General features: G+C 48.9%; 1 protein-coding gene across 3 annotated transcripts in view; it reads left to right on the top strand.

The window, feature by feature from the left end:
* GRAP2 (GRB2 related adaptor protein 2) overlaps positions 1–15,097 on the top strand; it is a 64,430-nt gene extending 49,333 nt beyond the window's left edge. For all 3 annotated transcript variants that reach the window (XM_041754204.1, XM_041754205.1, XM_041754203.1), the window contains 6 exons: positions 684–775; positions 3,682–3,801; positions 7,448–7,616; positions 10,430–10,618; positions 11,891–12,013; positions 12,709–15,097. In XM_041754204.1, the coding sequence (XP_041610138.1) occupies positions 684–775; positions 3,682–3,801; positions 7,448–7,616; positions 10,430–10,618; positions 11,891–12,013; positions 12,709–12,888 (873 nt within the window). In that variant the 3' untranslated portion in view covers positions 12,889–15,097. The remainder of the gene's footprint in view (positions 1–683; positions 776–3,681; positions 3,802–7,447; positions 7,617–10,429; positions 10,619–11,890; positions 12,014–12,708) is intronic.
* Positions 15,098–16,484: the final 1,387 nt, after the last annotated feature.

Genomic DNA, 16,484 nt, shown 5'->3' with positions numbered 1-16,484 from the left:
GGATGTTTAAGTTTTAATTTGCTTGTTTAAAGAAATAGGAACACATTAAATTTCTAACAGGTTCCTGGCTACCTGGCAGAGAAGAAGAAATCATGGAGTGGCCACTCTTGTCTTCCCAGCACCTGCTCAAATGAGGAGCTTTTTTTTTTTTTTTTTTTTTTTTAAATTTTTTTTAAATTTTTTATTTATTTATGATAGTCAGAGAGAGAGAGAGAGAGAGGCAGAGACACAGGCGGAGGGAGAAGCAGGCTCCATGCACCGGGAGCCTGATGTGGGATTCGATCCCGGGTCTCCAGGATCGCGCCCTGGGCCAAAGGCAGGCGCCAAACCGCTGCGCCACCCAGGGATCCCTCAAATGAGGAGCTTAAGGTGCTGAGACCTGGGACACATGAATTTCCAAAATATAAAGAGAAGGGGCTTCAGAGAATCCTCCAAGTGCCAAGCCTGGAAGGCCACGCCATGATGGGGTCCCATGTGTGGCTGGCACTAGTGGACAGATATAGCTCCGGGTCACAGAAGCCAAACTGCAGAGATAAACCTGTTGCCCCGCCACTGGAGCACCTGTGTGGTTTCTATGGCTTATTTCCCTCTAAATCCAAAAAGATGTTCTTTGTCCTGTACCCCTCTCTTATGTTTCTTGACATCCTTCCTCCAGTCTTTGTCCTTGCTTCTCTTCCATGTAGATCTTAAGTAACCAAGAGGAGTGGTTCAAGGCGGAGCTTGGAAGCCAAGAAGGATATGTGCCCAAGAATTTTATAGACATCCAGTTTCCTGAGTAAGTATTTCCAGCCTGCTGACATGGGCCTACCCACACACACTCCCCTTACTTTTTCAGCAGTCACTAAAATTATCTATGCATACCCAAGATACTGTCAAAACTGGTTGCCTCTGGAGAGGGAACCACACAGCTGAAGGCCAGGGTGGGAGGGAGATTTGCATTTCACTGCATTCCCTTTTGAATTTTATACCATGGGCATGGATCGCCTATTTTAGGTTTATAAGCTAAAGGCATCTATAATTGCAATCACAGGGCTTCCACGAATTCCATCGGTGGCGCTGTTGGCCACCCCCACATCAAGAGCGGCTTCTTCAGGGCACCTCTCCATTACCTCCTAACCATCTTCCGTCCTCACCAGGGATCACAAACAGCTGCCTTCCCTAAGCCATGTTCATACCCATGAAAACCATTAGTGGGGGGAAAAGAGGAATTCCTTTCATAAAGAGGAAAAAGAAAAATTGAGATTTTGTCTCATTTGTCTCAAGAATGGACCACAAGGGTTAGATACAAATCTAATTTCTGAGAGTCTCGGTCTAGCTCAAAGAGCACAAAGGTCTGTTAGAAACCCGAAGTGGTATTGGTGACTCTGGTGAACCAGGACTGACCACCGAACCAACAGAACGACCACCGACCTCAACCCTTGATGCTGCCCTGTAATCTTCTAGATGACCACTTGATGCCTTCTTGCTCCTCAGACCTCCAGCCCCTCCCCCACGGCCCTAGTGGCTCAGGGCCTTGCTTCCAGGGACACTGGGATGATGGAAGCCACCAGAAAAGCCCCTCTACCCTGCCCCCCCCCCCCCCCCCCCCCCCCCCCCCGCTGACTCATTGCATCCACCCACCTCTTGCAACTGCACTCAGACAAGGCTGCCTTTCCTGCAGCTGTTTGGAAAGAATTGTCTGTGCTTCTAGCAGAAACTCTCCCCCCCCCCATATCAATTCTCTCCCTCTCTGCTGGGTCATTCCCATCTGCAAAGATGCTGCAACTTCTCCCATCTTACCGAAAAGCAAAACAAAAGCAAAACCTCTTGGTCCCAAGTCCCCCTCCAGCTATCACTCCACTACTCTACTTCTTCAAGAGAATTTTCTGTACTCTCATCTCTAACTTCTCCCCTCCCCCTTGAAACCTTTTTATCACTGTCGCAGTGAACTACCGGGTCTGCCAGTGGGTTCTACGGTCTCTGCGTGATAGAATGTAAGTTCCATGAGGACAGGGCTTCTCGTCTGCTCTGCTCACCACTCTATCTATCCCCAACGTCTAGCAGAAGGCCAGCACGTAGTAGATACTTGATTAAAAACTGCTGAATGGGCAGCCCGGGTGGCACAGTGGTTTAGCGTCGCCTTCAGCCCAGGGCGTGATCCTGGAGACCTGGGATCGAGTCCCACGTCGGGCTCCCTGCATGGAGCCTGCTTCTCCCTCTGCCTGTGTCTCTGCCTCTCTCTCTCTCTCTCTCTCTCTCTGTCTGTCATGAATAAATAAATAAAATCTTAAAAAAAAAAAAAAAAAACACCTGTTGAATGAACGAATGAATGGCTTTGGAAGGATATGTAAAAACATAACCCTGCCTGCTCGCTTAATATGCAGTGTGTGGACATTTTTGCAAGTCTTGAAGTCATCTATCCAACTCCAATTAGAGGACAAATGTGTATCTTCTAAACAATCCCCTAACCACTTGCTGCCTCTTCCAAAATTATTTCCTTTGAGATAGGGCTGCTGAGGAGCATGTCCCATTCTCTTACCCGGCCCCATTACATTTCCTACACAAGGCAATGCTGTGGTGGTCACTTGTTCGGCCCTGTAGCGAAGTGTGGCAGCTACTCTGGCAGGATTTCCAGGTAGACGGCCACCAGAAACCCTCTGCTTCTGGCCCCTCGGAGCCCAACCAACCTTCCCCTGCAGTTCCAGGTCTAGAATTAGGACATCCCTCCTGCCACTCCTGTCCAGGTTCCTAAATTCTAGAGAGCACAGGATATTGCTCACAAAGGAATCCAAAGTGAATCAGACATTCACCTTCAAGGGATTGGACATACTAGCCTTCCTGTGGCAGCAATAGGGCAGCCACCTTGGAGAAATGGGACCCATCCCACTTAGGGCTGCTGAGTGATCGCAAACACTCATTTTGCTCTTCTGTGGTTGAGAGGTTTCTGGCCTCCTGCCCTGAGGCTGTAACCACTGTTTGCCTTGCTCCTGTGATTGTACTTGGCTTTTGCATGTATGCTATGCTACCTGCCACAACACTTCCAGACACTGCCACCCTGACGGCTCCCCTGAAAGAAGAATCTCTCCTCTGTTTCTTCTTTTCCACAGTAAGGATTATTTGCCTGGATATTGAGGGGGGTCCTGGGAGCTGGCTGTGTTGACGCTGCTCTCTGCTGCTGCTAGCCTGGCTCCACATCAGCCAGATCACAAGTAACCCTGGGCATTAAGGGGGCCCACCGATCTCCCAGCCTGGGTGTGAGCCCAAGGCTTCCCAGCTCTGGTCCCCCAGTGCCTGAAGGGGTTCCTGTCTTCCTGGCACATCATCTGTCCCTGCAGTTCTTTCCTAGTGACATCCCTCACATAGCTGCCAGCAGGCGGCCACTTCCCGCAGTGAGTCACTCCCACACTGTCCCATTTTGGTGCAGTGGCACATTTCCATGATTCAGGTTTTCCAAGTGCAAGAAAGACTTCTCCTGGAGCGAAGGAACAAAGTGGGTGCATCAGGGGAACGCTCACTTGCCTTGTCTGAAAACTGCCTAGAGCATGTTTGGTTCAGAGGCCCCAGCCCCCTCCTTTGTCTCTTCCTGTTCTCTACTGACCAAAGTCCCTCTTTCCCTTTGGGTCGTTTCTTCTCCCCTTCCCCTTCCCCTTCCCATCACTCTGGCATCTCACCAAGACTCTCTGATTTTATCTCATCCAATAGATGGTTTCATGAAGGCCTCTCACGACACCAGGCTGAGAACTTACTTATGGGCAAGGAGGTTGGTTTCTTCATCATCCGGGCCAGCCAGAGCTCTCCAGGGGATTTCTCCATCTCCGTCAGGTACGATCATTCCCGGCTCAGACTGCTAAAGCCATGAGGTGACCCCTTGAATGTGACCTATTGCTCAGAAGCATGGCGGCCAAGGGGCCCAGGCATCTTATCAGCTGGAAGCCATTCATCTCCTTCCTGTGACCCATGTATATACCTCCTCAGTACGCTGGCTTGTGGCCAAGTTATGTATATGTCCACCTGCCTCCCCTTCTAGCCTAAGTGCTTCTGGAAGGACAGGATCTTTTTTTTTTTTTAAGATACTATTTATTTATTAATGAGAGACAGAGAGGCAGAGACACAGGCAGAGGGAGAAGCAGGCTCCCTGTGGGGAGCCCCATGTGGGACTTGATCCCAGGACCCCGGGATCATGCCTTGAGCAGAAGGCAGATGCTCAACCACTGAGCCACCCAGGTGCCCCTGGAAGGACAGGATCTTAATCTATTTCATCTTTGTGCCTTTAACAGCACCTTATACCCAGTGGGCATTCGATGAGTATTTGTGCAAAGAAGTAGGACAAGAGAAGGAATGGATAATCCTCAATTGTCCACATCTGCCTTAGGGTTTAAATCTGAACTTCTTCTTCTACTACTGATACATATCTGAAGAAGGCTCAGAGGAAAATTAAAATCTCAAGTCATTGCTGTAGGTGGTTGCACAAAAAGAAGGGCCAGCTCCGTGCACTGTAATGCAGCAAACTGACAGCAACAGATCAGAGCCGAGGGGGTTGAGGTGAGGGACCGTAGCAGCAAAATCTCATTAATGTGAAGCACCCAGGAGGAAGTGAGTCAGTCCAGACACAAGCATGACACAGCCCCACGCTCAGAAACCCCAAGTCTGAGTGCACTGCATGTGGTCAGCACGTCTGGGATTGCAAGTCACATACCAGGCATGGTGACCACATGTGAAAGTGTGCAAATTAACGCTGATACCTGCACATGAGGAGCCGTGGAAACCTGTACAGTGGAGCCTACTGTCGGTTCATTGACAGGAAATATTGGTCTGGATCATTCAATACATTTTGAAAGGCATGCAGCTTTAGTGCTTTAAGTTCATAAATCCAATCTTGGGTAATAACTGAGAGGCCACTTTACTATTTAGAAAGAATGGGTATTTTTGCATTGGGCTCCCTGCATGGAGTCTGCTTCTCCCTCTGCCTAGGTCTTTGCCTCTTTCTCTCTGTGTCTAACATGAATAAATAAATAAATAAAGAATGAGTACTTTTTTTAAAAGATTTTGTTTATTTATTTATTCATGAGAAACACAGAGAGAGAGGCAGAGAACAGGCAGAGGGAAAAGAAGCAGGCTCCATGCAGGGAGCCTAACATAGGACTTGATGCCAGGTCTCCAGGATCACACCCTGGGCTGAAGGTGGCGCTAAACCATTGAGCCACCTGGGCTGCCTGGAAGAATGGGTATTTTAAGGAATAGGTAGGAAGGACTTACAAATCGGGGTCAACCATTTGTATGCACCTGCGCCTCTAAAGCGCTCAAAAGTAGCTTGGTCTCATTAGCACTGTCCTTGTAATCTTGCTTAAAATCTTAATTTTCCTTAACTAAAGCTTGTTTTTTTTCATAGGTTAGGCAATAGGAAATTTTAGGTCAGGCCAATAGTGATGGATCACAAATTCTAAATTTGTTAGGTCTTAATGCAACTTTGCTCTATTTAATAAATTTTATAGTCAAACCTCTTTCTTAAGGGCCCTGGTTACAGATTGGACCAGGTAAATGGCTACATTGAAGGGCATTCCTTGGTGCCTTTGGTTTGCATGAAGTGCACTCTGGCTTTTCAACTAGGAATTATGGTTTATATTTCCTCCATGATGGTGAATTCTCCAAAAGGGTCAGCCTTGACTTCTGCCACAGTCTCTCCCTGCTGTTGAGGCATTGCAACTTCTTGTGATTATTACCATAATCATTACTAAGTCTCTTACAGAAACGTAGACTAATATATTCCAAAGCAAATAATTTTAATTTATTTATACATCTGCTTTCTGTCATGCAAAGATAATTAAGAGCTAATTGTAGTTCTAACATTTAGCATTTGTTAAGGGTCAGAAACACTAGACTTTAGAGTCTGAAGCCCTGAGTTATATCCTTTTCTCTGCTCCTCTTGGAACTTGAGACAGTGGTGCAGCCCGGATGAGAGAGCCCAGCTCTTTCCACAGGCCCAGGTGACTGGCTGCAAGCCTGACATCCAGCCTCTCAGTTCATGAGACAGAGAGAGAGTTAATGTTTCTCACTCTGAGTTCTTTGACTAAGAGGTGGTGGATGAATAATTATATCACAAGAATATTTCCTCCTCCACACACAGATGTGAGGAGTAATGACTAGGAATTAAACCATGTGTTGTTAGAATGAAGAAAGCATCTGTTAGTGGCCAACACCCAGGGGAAGACCGTGCAGTGATTGCAGAGTGTCGGTTCCTAGCTCGGAGCAGTCAAGCAGAGGTCACTGCTGGCTATGAGCAGAGCCCAGCACATAAGACGAGCCTGAAGATCAATCAAAATTCCTGTCCCCTCGAAACATAGTCCACTGAATCCATCCTTAAGAAACCTGCACTAACCTTCAGAGGTATCTTTACTCCCCAACTCTCCTTAAATTCTTGACCTTTCTCTTGGATCAGGCAATTGATATCATTAGTTTATTTTTAGATATAAGTGTATGTCTGTTTGACAAATAAACTTGACATCGAAAAGAGAATGCCTTGTTGATGGAGAAAGACTGGAGCTAATAGTAAAGGCCAAACTCCTCCTTTCCAGATGAATAAAATCCAATTTCTCCTACCCTGATACAAATATTTCCCATCATTGCAATTCTAGCTGGTGTCAAAAGGTGCCGATCTAAAAGAAGTTAGCAGGTGTACATGGTATGACAGGCTCAATTCATTAGACTGGAATCAGAAAACCAAGGTTCTTGCCTCAGCTCTGCCACTCACTTACCATGACCTTGGCTGAGCCCCTCACCTTTCTGAGCCTCAGCATCCTCACCTCACGTAACATGGAGACAAAGCTAAACAATCTCAGAGGTCCTTGCCAATTAAAACACTACATTTCTATGTAACACTTTTCTCCCCAAAAGTTAAAAATACTTTGTAACCTTATTTTTGCAAAACGTAAACCAAGGCCAAGAGATCTCCATTATATAGAGAACCAAGTGTGACAAATTTCCCAAGGTAGCCTCTTACTGTCCAGAGCTAGTTTATGGGCTTAAAAGAGCTGGTTCAAAGTATTTCTGATAATGGAAAGATAGCAGGGGTGAAAAATCTCTCCCCTCTGAGTCTTGGCAGAGTCCTTAGCATCATACAGAACTAGGGATTACCATGTTTCAAACAAACATTGTAAAAAGTCCTTGACCTGATAGTTCTTAAAGCACTTGGACATTTTCTTCTTATAAAAGCTTGGTTCCAGTGTCAGAAGACTGATTATCTTCTGCTGATGTAAAAATCCCTTCTAACGCAGCCTGTGTCCTGAGTGGTCCCTGCCACAAATCTCCTCCTAGAATTTGAGTGAGCCAGCCCACCTGCTTTGTGATGGGCAAGCACTCAAATCCCCTTTCCTGCCCAAAAAGAACTCCAGCACCCCTGGATGCAGTCAGCTCTGGGTGTGGGGACATCATCACCATATAACATACAATTTTGATTTACCTTGATCTCTAGGCATGAAGATGATGTTCAGCACTTCAAGGTCATGAGAGACAACAAGGGTAATTACTTCCTGTGGACAGAGAAGTTTCCATCTCTAAATAAGCTGGTAGACTACTACAGGACGACTTCCATCTCCAAACAGAAGCAGATCTTTCTGAGGGATAGAACCCGAGAGGACCAGGTATGTCTCAGGCCCTGATCAGCCCCGGTCTGCAGATTTTAGGCAGCATGAGTCCTACTCGACCCATCAAGACAATGCATTTGATGGGCATGTCCTCTGAGTATTCTGGAAGACAGAATAACTCCGAGGTCAGACCTCAGTTTAAATCATCTCTTAATACTTCCCAGCCATGTGATTTGGGAAATTTATCTGATCTTCAGTTTCCTGATCCATAAAACTGGAATGATAGTGATACCTAACTCATAGATGGTGGTGAAGATTTGAGAAGATAATGTATTGCCTTCCCTATATCACTCCTAACAGTGCTACCAGCACTCAACAAACATTAGCTCTTAACCATGGATGCTTTATTTGTTATTATAGATATTACTACATCACAGTTTCAGCCCAACTTAGGAGTTGGCCAAAGATGAAGGCCAGGGGGGCACACATGGGAATGATGGAGAGCATCTTAGAGTCCAGGACTAAGGGAGTGGGTAGAGCTTTGTCACAGAAGGGTGGGATAGGGTTGTTGGAAGAAATAATTGGACCTGAAATTCTTGCTCTGGGAACAGTCTGGAATATGGAGTATTATTTTACTAGAAAATGTATCAGATAAACCTACCTTTAAAAAAAAAAAGATTGGGGATTCCCGGGTGGCTCAGCGGTTTGGCACCTGCCTTCGGCCCAGGGCGTGATCCTGGAGTCCTGGGATCGAGTCCCACGTCCTGGGATCGAGTCCCACGTCGGGCTCCCTGCATGGAGCCTGCCTCTCTCTCTCTCTGTCTCTCATGAATAAATAAATACAAAACCTTTTTAAAAAAAATTTTTAAAAGATTGATTGATTGGTTGGTTGGTTGATTGAAGAGAGTGAGGGCTCACAAAGCAGGGGGAGGAGCAGAGGGAGAAGGAGAGAGAAAATCTCAAGCAGACTCCCCGCTAAGCATAGAGCTGGATGTGGGGCTCGACCCCATGACCCTGAGGTCATGACCTGAGCTGAAACCAAGAGCGAGACACCTTACCAATGGAGCCACCCAGGTACTCCCAGACAAACCAGCTTTAAATCTTAATTTCATCACTAACTATCCTTATTACTTAGCCAAGTTAAGAAACCTTTCTGAGTATCAGATTTCTCATCTGGAGATGGAGAGAGTATAATACTTCCCTTGTTGGCCTATCACAAGGATTAAATGAGATAATATAGAGATAGCACTCACCATAGAGTCTGGACAGTAGCAGGCACCAAGGAAGTGTTAACTTGCCTCCCATAAATTCACACACGCACAATTTATAAAATATCTTTCAAAGGAAGCAAGTCGTTATAAGAAAGAGATGGGGGGATCCCTGGGTGGCGCAGCGGTTTAGCACCTGCCTTTGGCCCAGGGCGTGATCCTGGAGACCTGGTATCAAATCCCACGTCGGGCTCCCGGTGCATGGAGCCTGCTTCTCTCTCTGCCTGTGTTCCTGCAGCTCTCTCTCTCTGTGCGACTATCATAAATAAATAAAAATTTTAAAAAAAATTAAAAAAAAAAAAAAAAAAAGAGGTGGGAGGGCAGCCCGGGTGGCTCAGCAGTTTAGCGCCACCTTCAGCCCAGGGCCTGATCCTGAAGACCCGGGATGGAGTCCTACGTCGGGCTTCCTGTATGGAGCCTGCTTCTCCCTCTGCCTGTGTCTCTGCCTCTCTCTCTCTCTGTATGTATGTATCTCTCATGAATATATAGTAAAATCTAAAAAAAAGAAAGAGAGAAAGAAAGAAAAAGAAGAAAGAAAGAAAGAAAGAAAGAAAGAAAGAAAGAAAGAAAGAAAGAAAGAAAGAAAGAAAGAAAGAAGAGATGGGTATAGGAAGAAGCATTCTCTGGAATAGTTGAAATCCCAGGAACAAGTTATTTGAAAAGGCATTGTGGCTGTCAAAGCAACACGTGCTCTGGGGAAGTAGAGAAAACCATCTCAGGTAGTTGGCTGATTGTAAGCCTGAGAAGTGATGACAGTCCTAGGAGAAAAACAGTGTTCCTAGCAAGTGCACGTAGAAGTCCAGCAAGAAAAACAAAGGTTAACTAAGACTTTGTGAATTATTTTAACCACATTATAAGTGATGGAAAGATCCAAGTGGCCGGGATCCAATTCATTCATTGGACTTGGTATTAATTTATCAGGACATGCATGCAAGAGAGAAAAGAGGTAGCATAAAAGTGCATTAAACTGGATTAAATGCATTCATATTTGTAAAGCTCTTAGAACAGCGCCTGGCATGTACAAAGCCCAGGGCCCTATGTGATTGTGAAATAAAAATAACAAGAGAGGACCTCCGAGTCACAGGGCTGTGGTCCCATTAAGCAGAAAGGCCGTGCTCCTTCCCAGCGTGCCCAGCGGCAAGCCTGGTTTCCATGGCGCCGCAAGAGGGCTGCTGTTTGGGTCTCTATCACCAGGCTATGAATGACAGTTCAAAATCAGGCAAAGTCAATAGCACAGCTCATCGGGAGGGTAGGATGTCCGGCGGTGTGTGGCCACATGCGATAAGGAGGGGTGGCATTGTGTCAGTAAAATAGAATATTCAAGCTTGATTACACAGAGGAAAACAAGCCTACTAGGAAGGGAGATGGAAAGGAAACAGAGACCTGAAATTCCCAACCCTGGAGAATCTGAGAACGTGGAGCCATTTGAAGCTGTGAGGGTCTGAACTGTGGGCTGTCTCTGGGCTGCCCACATGCCCTCAGCTGTCTCCTGGGACTGTCCTGAGCAAGGTCTGGAAACAGCTGCCAGAAGGGGCAGGGTGGGGCCCAGAGATGCAGGAAGGAGGAGGATGGATCTGCTTCATCCTCATCATTCTCTCTCAGAGTCACCGGGGCAACATCCTGGACCGGAGGCCCCAGGGAGGCCTGCTCCTCAGTGGGGCTGTGGGAGAAGAAATCCGGCCTCCGATGACCAGGAAGCTGTCAGACCACCCGATGCCCCCTCCCTCGCAGTACCCCCCGGCACCACCAGCTCAGCAGCACCGCTATCTGCAGCACCCTCATTTCCATCAGGTACCCCAGAAGAATGCAGTGGGCACTGTGAGGTAGGGAAGAGGACCTGCTCTCCCCCATGGGGCTCAGGCCACCTGTCCCCACCGCCACTGAGCCTGTGAAAATTTCCCGTGATAGCAGATACAACCAGAGCAAATAAATGCTGGGGGGGGAGTGGAGGGGGGTAGGGTGTGTGGTCCTGGGACTGTGGGCCCGGGAGGAGCATCTCAGGCCCAGCCCAGCCTCGTGAGGGTCCACAGATTTCATAAAGAAGACCAGGGACCTCCCAACCGGCAGAAATATGATAATATGATATGGGAACTGCTCTTGGCAAAGAAGTCCCTGTGAATTCATTGGCTCCCTGCCTGAACACACACCCGCACACGCACACACACACTCCTACCCTGAGGATTCAGTGAACCGTGGCTTCATTTTCCTGTCAGCACAATTCCAAATCTATCCATGCCCCTTAACCCATCTGGCTGTGGAGATCCACAAGAAAAATGGATTAACGCCCACAATAGAGCCTTGCTTATTTATTTATTTATCCCCTGCCTTGTTCCAGATGGGATTTGGGGCCGCTTACCGAGATGGACAATACAGCCAGATAACATCGTTCCTAAATTCCTTAGTAGGGCACACGAAGCTCTTTGTGAGCTGCCCATATCTGTTTCCCCAGCCTCATCTCCTGCTGGCTCCTCCTAAACCACCCCTTTGCCCCCCACCCTCCTCACTCCCCGAGCAAACACACATTCCAGCAACACTGCACTATCTTTAGTTACCAGAATGGTCTGTTGTGTTTTCTTTCATAACTTGGGGGGCTTTTTATATGTTATTTCCCCTGCCTAAAATGCCCTTTCCTGGCTGATCCTTCTCCTCCTCTAAGCTAGAGTTCAAGTATCACCTCCCCTAGGAAGCCTTCTCCGATTACCCTGGCTGATTTAGATGCTCTCTCAGCTGACTTATCACTTAAATGTAGATGGTTCCCCCTCTAAACTGATGATCCACGAAGACAAGGGCCTTTTCCTTCCAGCTACACATCCCCAGTGATTAGGACAGTACTAGATACATGGCAGGTGCCTGATATTCTTTGAATGAATGAAATCTGGCATCGTCTTCACAATCGAAGGTCCCTTTGCCATCCTTCCCCCTCTCTCCAACACCTGGGGTTTCTTGTCATTGGCAGCAAGTATTCTTGGAACACTGGCTGTGTCCCTAGCATCTGAGCAAGGCACTGGAGGGCCTGGGAGGGACGTGGTGTGGTGACAGGTCTTCCGTTACATGTGTTTCTAGGAACGCCGAGGAGGCAGCCTTGACATAAACGATGGGCACTGTGGCGTGGGCGTGGGCAGCGAAATGAATGCGGCCCTCATGCACCGGAGACACACAGACCCAGTGCAGCTCCAAGTGGCCGGGGTACGTGAACGTTCCCTCCCTGGGCTCAATGAAGGCGGCCAGAGGGGCACTTAGAGAAAAGGCTGGTCCTGCAGGAGGGAGCCAGGGTGCTCAGAGCTCCGAATGGAGGCAGGGGAAGCCCAGTGGTGGGGGCGGGGGAGTTCCCAGGCAGAGCCTATCCCTGTCTGTTACCCTGGCCTCTCTGCCTTGCCCTGTCCTCTTCCTTCTCGGCTCTGCCTCTAGCGGAGGGAGATCTGTTGGCTTTTTCCTTGCAATCCACCTGCCTCGGTTGTGCTAGCACCAGGGGCTGTCAGTGTAGGTACGCTGCCATCCTTTCTGTCGTCTGAAGAGAATAAGAAGATCACCTATTGATGTAGGGAGGGTAGTTGTCAAGGATTCTCTGGGGGGGCCTTGGAGGGTAACCTCTCTGCAGGAAAAGTCCTGACTCTCAAGAGCGGCTCAGATAAGTTCTGGTAACTTTGTACTCAGGGCTGTGCAGTGGGGTCTGCTCTCCACTGCAGGGCTAATCTGGGAGGGTCTGGGAAGCCAGAAGTCAGCCTTCGGGGCAGGCCACTCATCTAGGACTTTATCTTGGTGCGGGAGCCTTGGGACCTCCCCTGCGTGACAATGGTTCTGCAAGCCAGCCCCCCCCCCCACCCCCCCCCCACCCCCCCCCGCCCTGGCTCAGCAGGACCCCTCTGCGCTTCCCCCAACAGCGAGTGCGGTGGGCCCGGGCACTGTACGACTTTGAGGCCCTGGAGGACGATGAGCTGGGATTTCGCAGTGGAGAGGTGGTCGAGGTCCTGGACAGCTCCAACCCGTCCTGGTGGACCGGCCGCCTGCACAACAAACTGGGCCTCTTCCCTGCCAACTACGTGGCACCCATGATCCGATGAGGCCCTTCCAGTGGGGTCAGAAGCTTTTGCCTGAAGCTGCCTGCAAGAGAGAGGGCAAGGAAGAAAAGCCGAAACTATATAGACACGTATATGTGTGTACACACACACACACACATATGCCTATGTGTGTACACATTTTATAATAGTAATTTATTGGTGATTTAGTTGGTTAATTAGTTAATATGAAAGGAAGTCAGGTAGGGAATTATATTCATACTTGTTTTTCTGCTCCCCTCAGCGGAGTGTGGAAGGCAGCGGGTAAGCTGGCGAGGGGGCAGGGACATGAAACTCAAATTCTTCCTGTCCTTAGGATGGCACTGCTTCTTCCTGGCCTTGGGAATTCTCACTGAGAGAAGCTAAGCGGAGATCCACACCCTAGCGTTGGGCGCAGAATAACAGGGTGGAGCTGGACTCGGTGGGGCATGTTTCAGCTTACCGCCAAGGCCGGCTTACCTTGAGGATTCGCGGGGCAGCTTCCCTCCTGTTCTCCAAGGGTGGGTACTGCTGGGTCCAGAATAAAGGTACAGCCACACAGGGCTGAGCCGGGAGCGGGAAGGACCATGAAGGCAGGACTGGAGCAGCAGGTGTCCCGAAGCCTGGGCCAGCCCGACCTCCTGCTCCACGCTCGGTGGAGACCTTCACCTCCCTCCAGTGACTGTTCCCTGGCTAATCCTCTTCCTCGTGGCTGACATGGAGAAACAGACCACGAGGAGCCAGGCACTGGGAGATGGAGGGATTTTTACAAATCCCCAGGGGCTTACTTGTAACCTCTGTTTCCCCGGATACCAAAGAAGCGGCATCTGAGATTCTGTGAAGTGCTTAGAGAAGCCCTGGCTGAGAAAGCTGGATTTTAGAGCCATTGTTTCATGGTTACAAGGATGTCTCTTTGGGTCTCTGTTTGTTTTCCTGTGTTTTGAGGAGGCTTTGCCCAGTGGCACAGAGAGACGCCGGCTCCACAAGAGTGTTGACTAGCAATTGTTGATGGATTGATTGATTGATTGATTGATTGGCCAAGCATGACCCTGGGTGGCTTTGCGATGTGCTTCCTGTTGGATCTGGCGGTTGAGCCACTGCTGGCAGCACCCCCCTCCAACACACACACACACCCAAGAGCTGTACTTGGGACAAGGGACCCCATTACCACCTTCTCTCCTGCCACCTCCAAATAGGATTGTGTTTCTCCCAGGAGGTGTGAAGCACAGACTGACTTCGCTGGGAAGAAGGGACAGTGGAGAAGGAAATTTAGTGTTTTGGTGGAGCCTGGGAGCAGATATGTCTGCACCGCTGAGGGTCCTGAGAAGAGGAGGGGTGTGTGCAGTGACACCTAAATGAAAGGATGGGGTACATGTTGGAGATGGAGCACGGGGGGTGAGGTGGGCCCGTTCCTTTGTCTTCTTCCCCAGCTCTCCTTGCTCTCAGGAGTGATGGGGGCAGCCATTCTGGAGTGTGATAGAAGAAGAAAGAGTTTCTGACTCAGAAGTAACTGTCAGTGTAACGTAGGCTGTGTCCCCTTGACTCTGAATTCTATGATTTTGTGATCCCTGCGCTGCCTTTACAGGGGAAGGGAAAAAGAAGGCACTCTGTGGTGAGTCTTGGGAGAGAAGAGAAAATAGCCTGAGAGGCGGAGGGAGTGGAGCAGAGTGAGGAGCGTCTGGCACGCAGCCTTTAGAAATGAAAGCACAGAAAGGGAAAGGTAGCAGAGACATTTCAAAAGATCAAGGAGCAGCGTGAGAGGCAGAAAGGGAGGGAAAGCAAGCGAGATGTTAAGTGGGACAGGCGAGGGAGACATGGGAGTAGGAGTCAGCGGGCAGGCAAGCCCGGGAAGGAGGGTGGGAGCAGGTGGGAGAGGAGGAGCGGAAGGTAGGGGCGCAGGTACCACAAGGATGAAGGCGACAGAACAGGGAGAAGGAGAAGCAAGGCAGAGAAGACCTAAGAGCTATTTTGGTGCTAGGTGATGTGAACATGTTACAGTAAATAAAAGCCAAAAGTGATGTTTGATTTTACAGTATTTACAAACCATATGCTTTACACAGCCCACAAACCTCATCCATTTGTCTGATTATGTGGGAGGACCAGCCCCAGTGAAGAGAGAGGGAAATGATTTGGCTCTGGCCTGGATTTTGCACCTTGAAACACTTCTCAGGAAATCAGGGATAATGACAAGGGCCCTGTTTTGCTGGGCAGTGTCTGGGTCACACGTCCGCTCAAGTGGGAACCGGGGTCACTGGCCTGGAGAGGCCCATCGCACAGCGTGGGCAGAGCTTTCAAAACCCCTGGAGCTGGATGTTCTATTCCACCCCAGACTGTTGGAGGAGTCTTAAACTGAGGTCCTAACCCAGCCTTATCCCTGCACATCACTCATGTTGCTCAATTCAGAACAAAGCAAGAGTCACCCTAACCACCCTAACCACTTAACTGGGGCCCTTAGGGACCAGGCAAAGAGGACAAGGAACAAACTGTCCACACTTGGGGGGTTTTGGGGAAGTGACTCTGCTGCCTAGGGGAGCGCATGGAGAGTTGCTTTCCACCTGACAGCATTTCAGCACCAGGGGTGCATCCCCTTGCCCTCAGCGCTCCTCCCAGCCACACAATGGGGAAATGCACCCAACATCTCTGACTTCAGCTGAAACGCTGTGCATGACCCGGGGGCAGGGAACTTCCAGAGAAAGTCTGGTTCCTGTTGAACCAGTTCAATTTTTCTAACCACTTGCTGAGCCTCACTGCAATATCAAATCTCCGGTACCTGTCACCGCCCACCCACTTTTAGATGGTCTCAGGCTGATCCCAGGCAGGGCTTCCCAAAATGAACTTGCCTATGGTTGGCCTGGGGAACCTGTTAAGATGCAGATTCTGATTCACTCCTGCAAGTCTACTGAGCTCTGAGGTGATGTTAACTCACGGACCATGCTTTGAGTAGCAAGGGCAAAGAACAGAGAGCTAGAGAGCCACAAAAATCAAATTAGATCCCTTCGCTCTGGATATTCAGGCACTCTCCTCTGTTATTTACAAATGAGACATGCTTCAGAACTGCCATTATGACGTCATCCACGTTTGAAGGCCCAGCTGACTGATTTCAGCATCTCCATCAAGAATCAAGAAACTTCAGGACATCCAGAAGGCATCCAGGTAAAATACAAACAGGGGTTTCCCAATAGTGATTCTTTTAAAGACAAGCAGAGGTTATCTTTGAAAGAAGTTGTGAAAGCTTTCTCAGGAAACCCTCAGACATGAAACGCACTTGCCTCAGGTGTGGTCCTGCTTGGAGGTGAGGGTATGGCCCACATGACCTCAGCACCGTTAGAGCAACTAACCCAGAGCAAAACAGGCCACGTACGGAACAGATTGACCTGGGCGAGTACTTGCTCTTCACCTTGTTTAAAGTCAACGCTTCGGCCTGTTTATACCAAAACAAGGACACTGCAAAAACATGTTGTCTCAGTTCTTTTAAATACTTCTCAGATTCCTCCACGTCTCTCCATCACCACGACCACGCCACCAGGTCTCTTCCTGGGTGACTGAATGAGCCTTGACACGCTTCTCCCAGCAGACCCTCTTGTCCCTAGTGCGTTTTCCAGAGAGATGCCAGAACGATCCTT

The sequence above is a fragment of the Vulpes lagopus genome, chromosome 5, assembly GCF_018345385.1.
Source record: "Vulpes lagopus strain Blue_001 chromosome 5, ASM1834538v1, whole genome shotgun sequence".
NCBI lineage: Eukaryota > Metazoa > Chordata > Mammalia > Carnivora > Canidae > Vulpes > Vulpes lagopus.
This window is presented reverse-complemented; position numbering and strand designations above follow the sequence as displayed.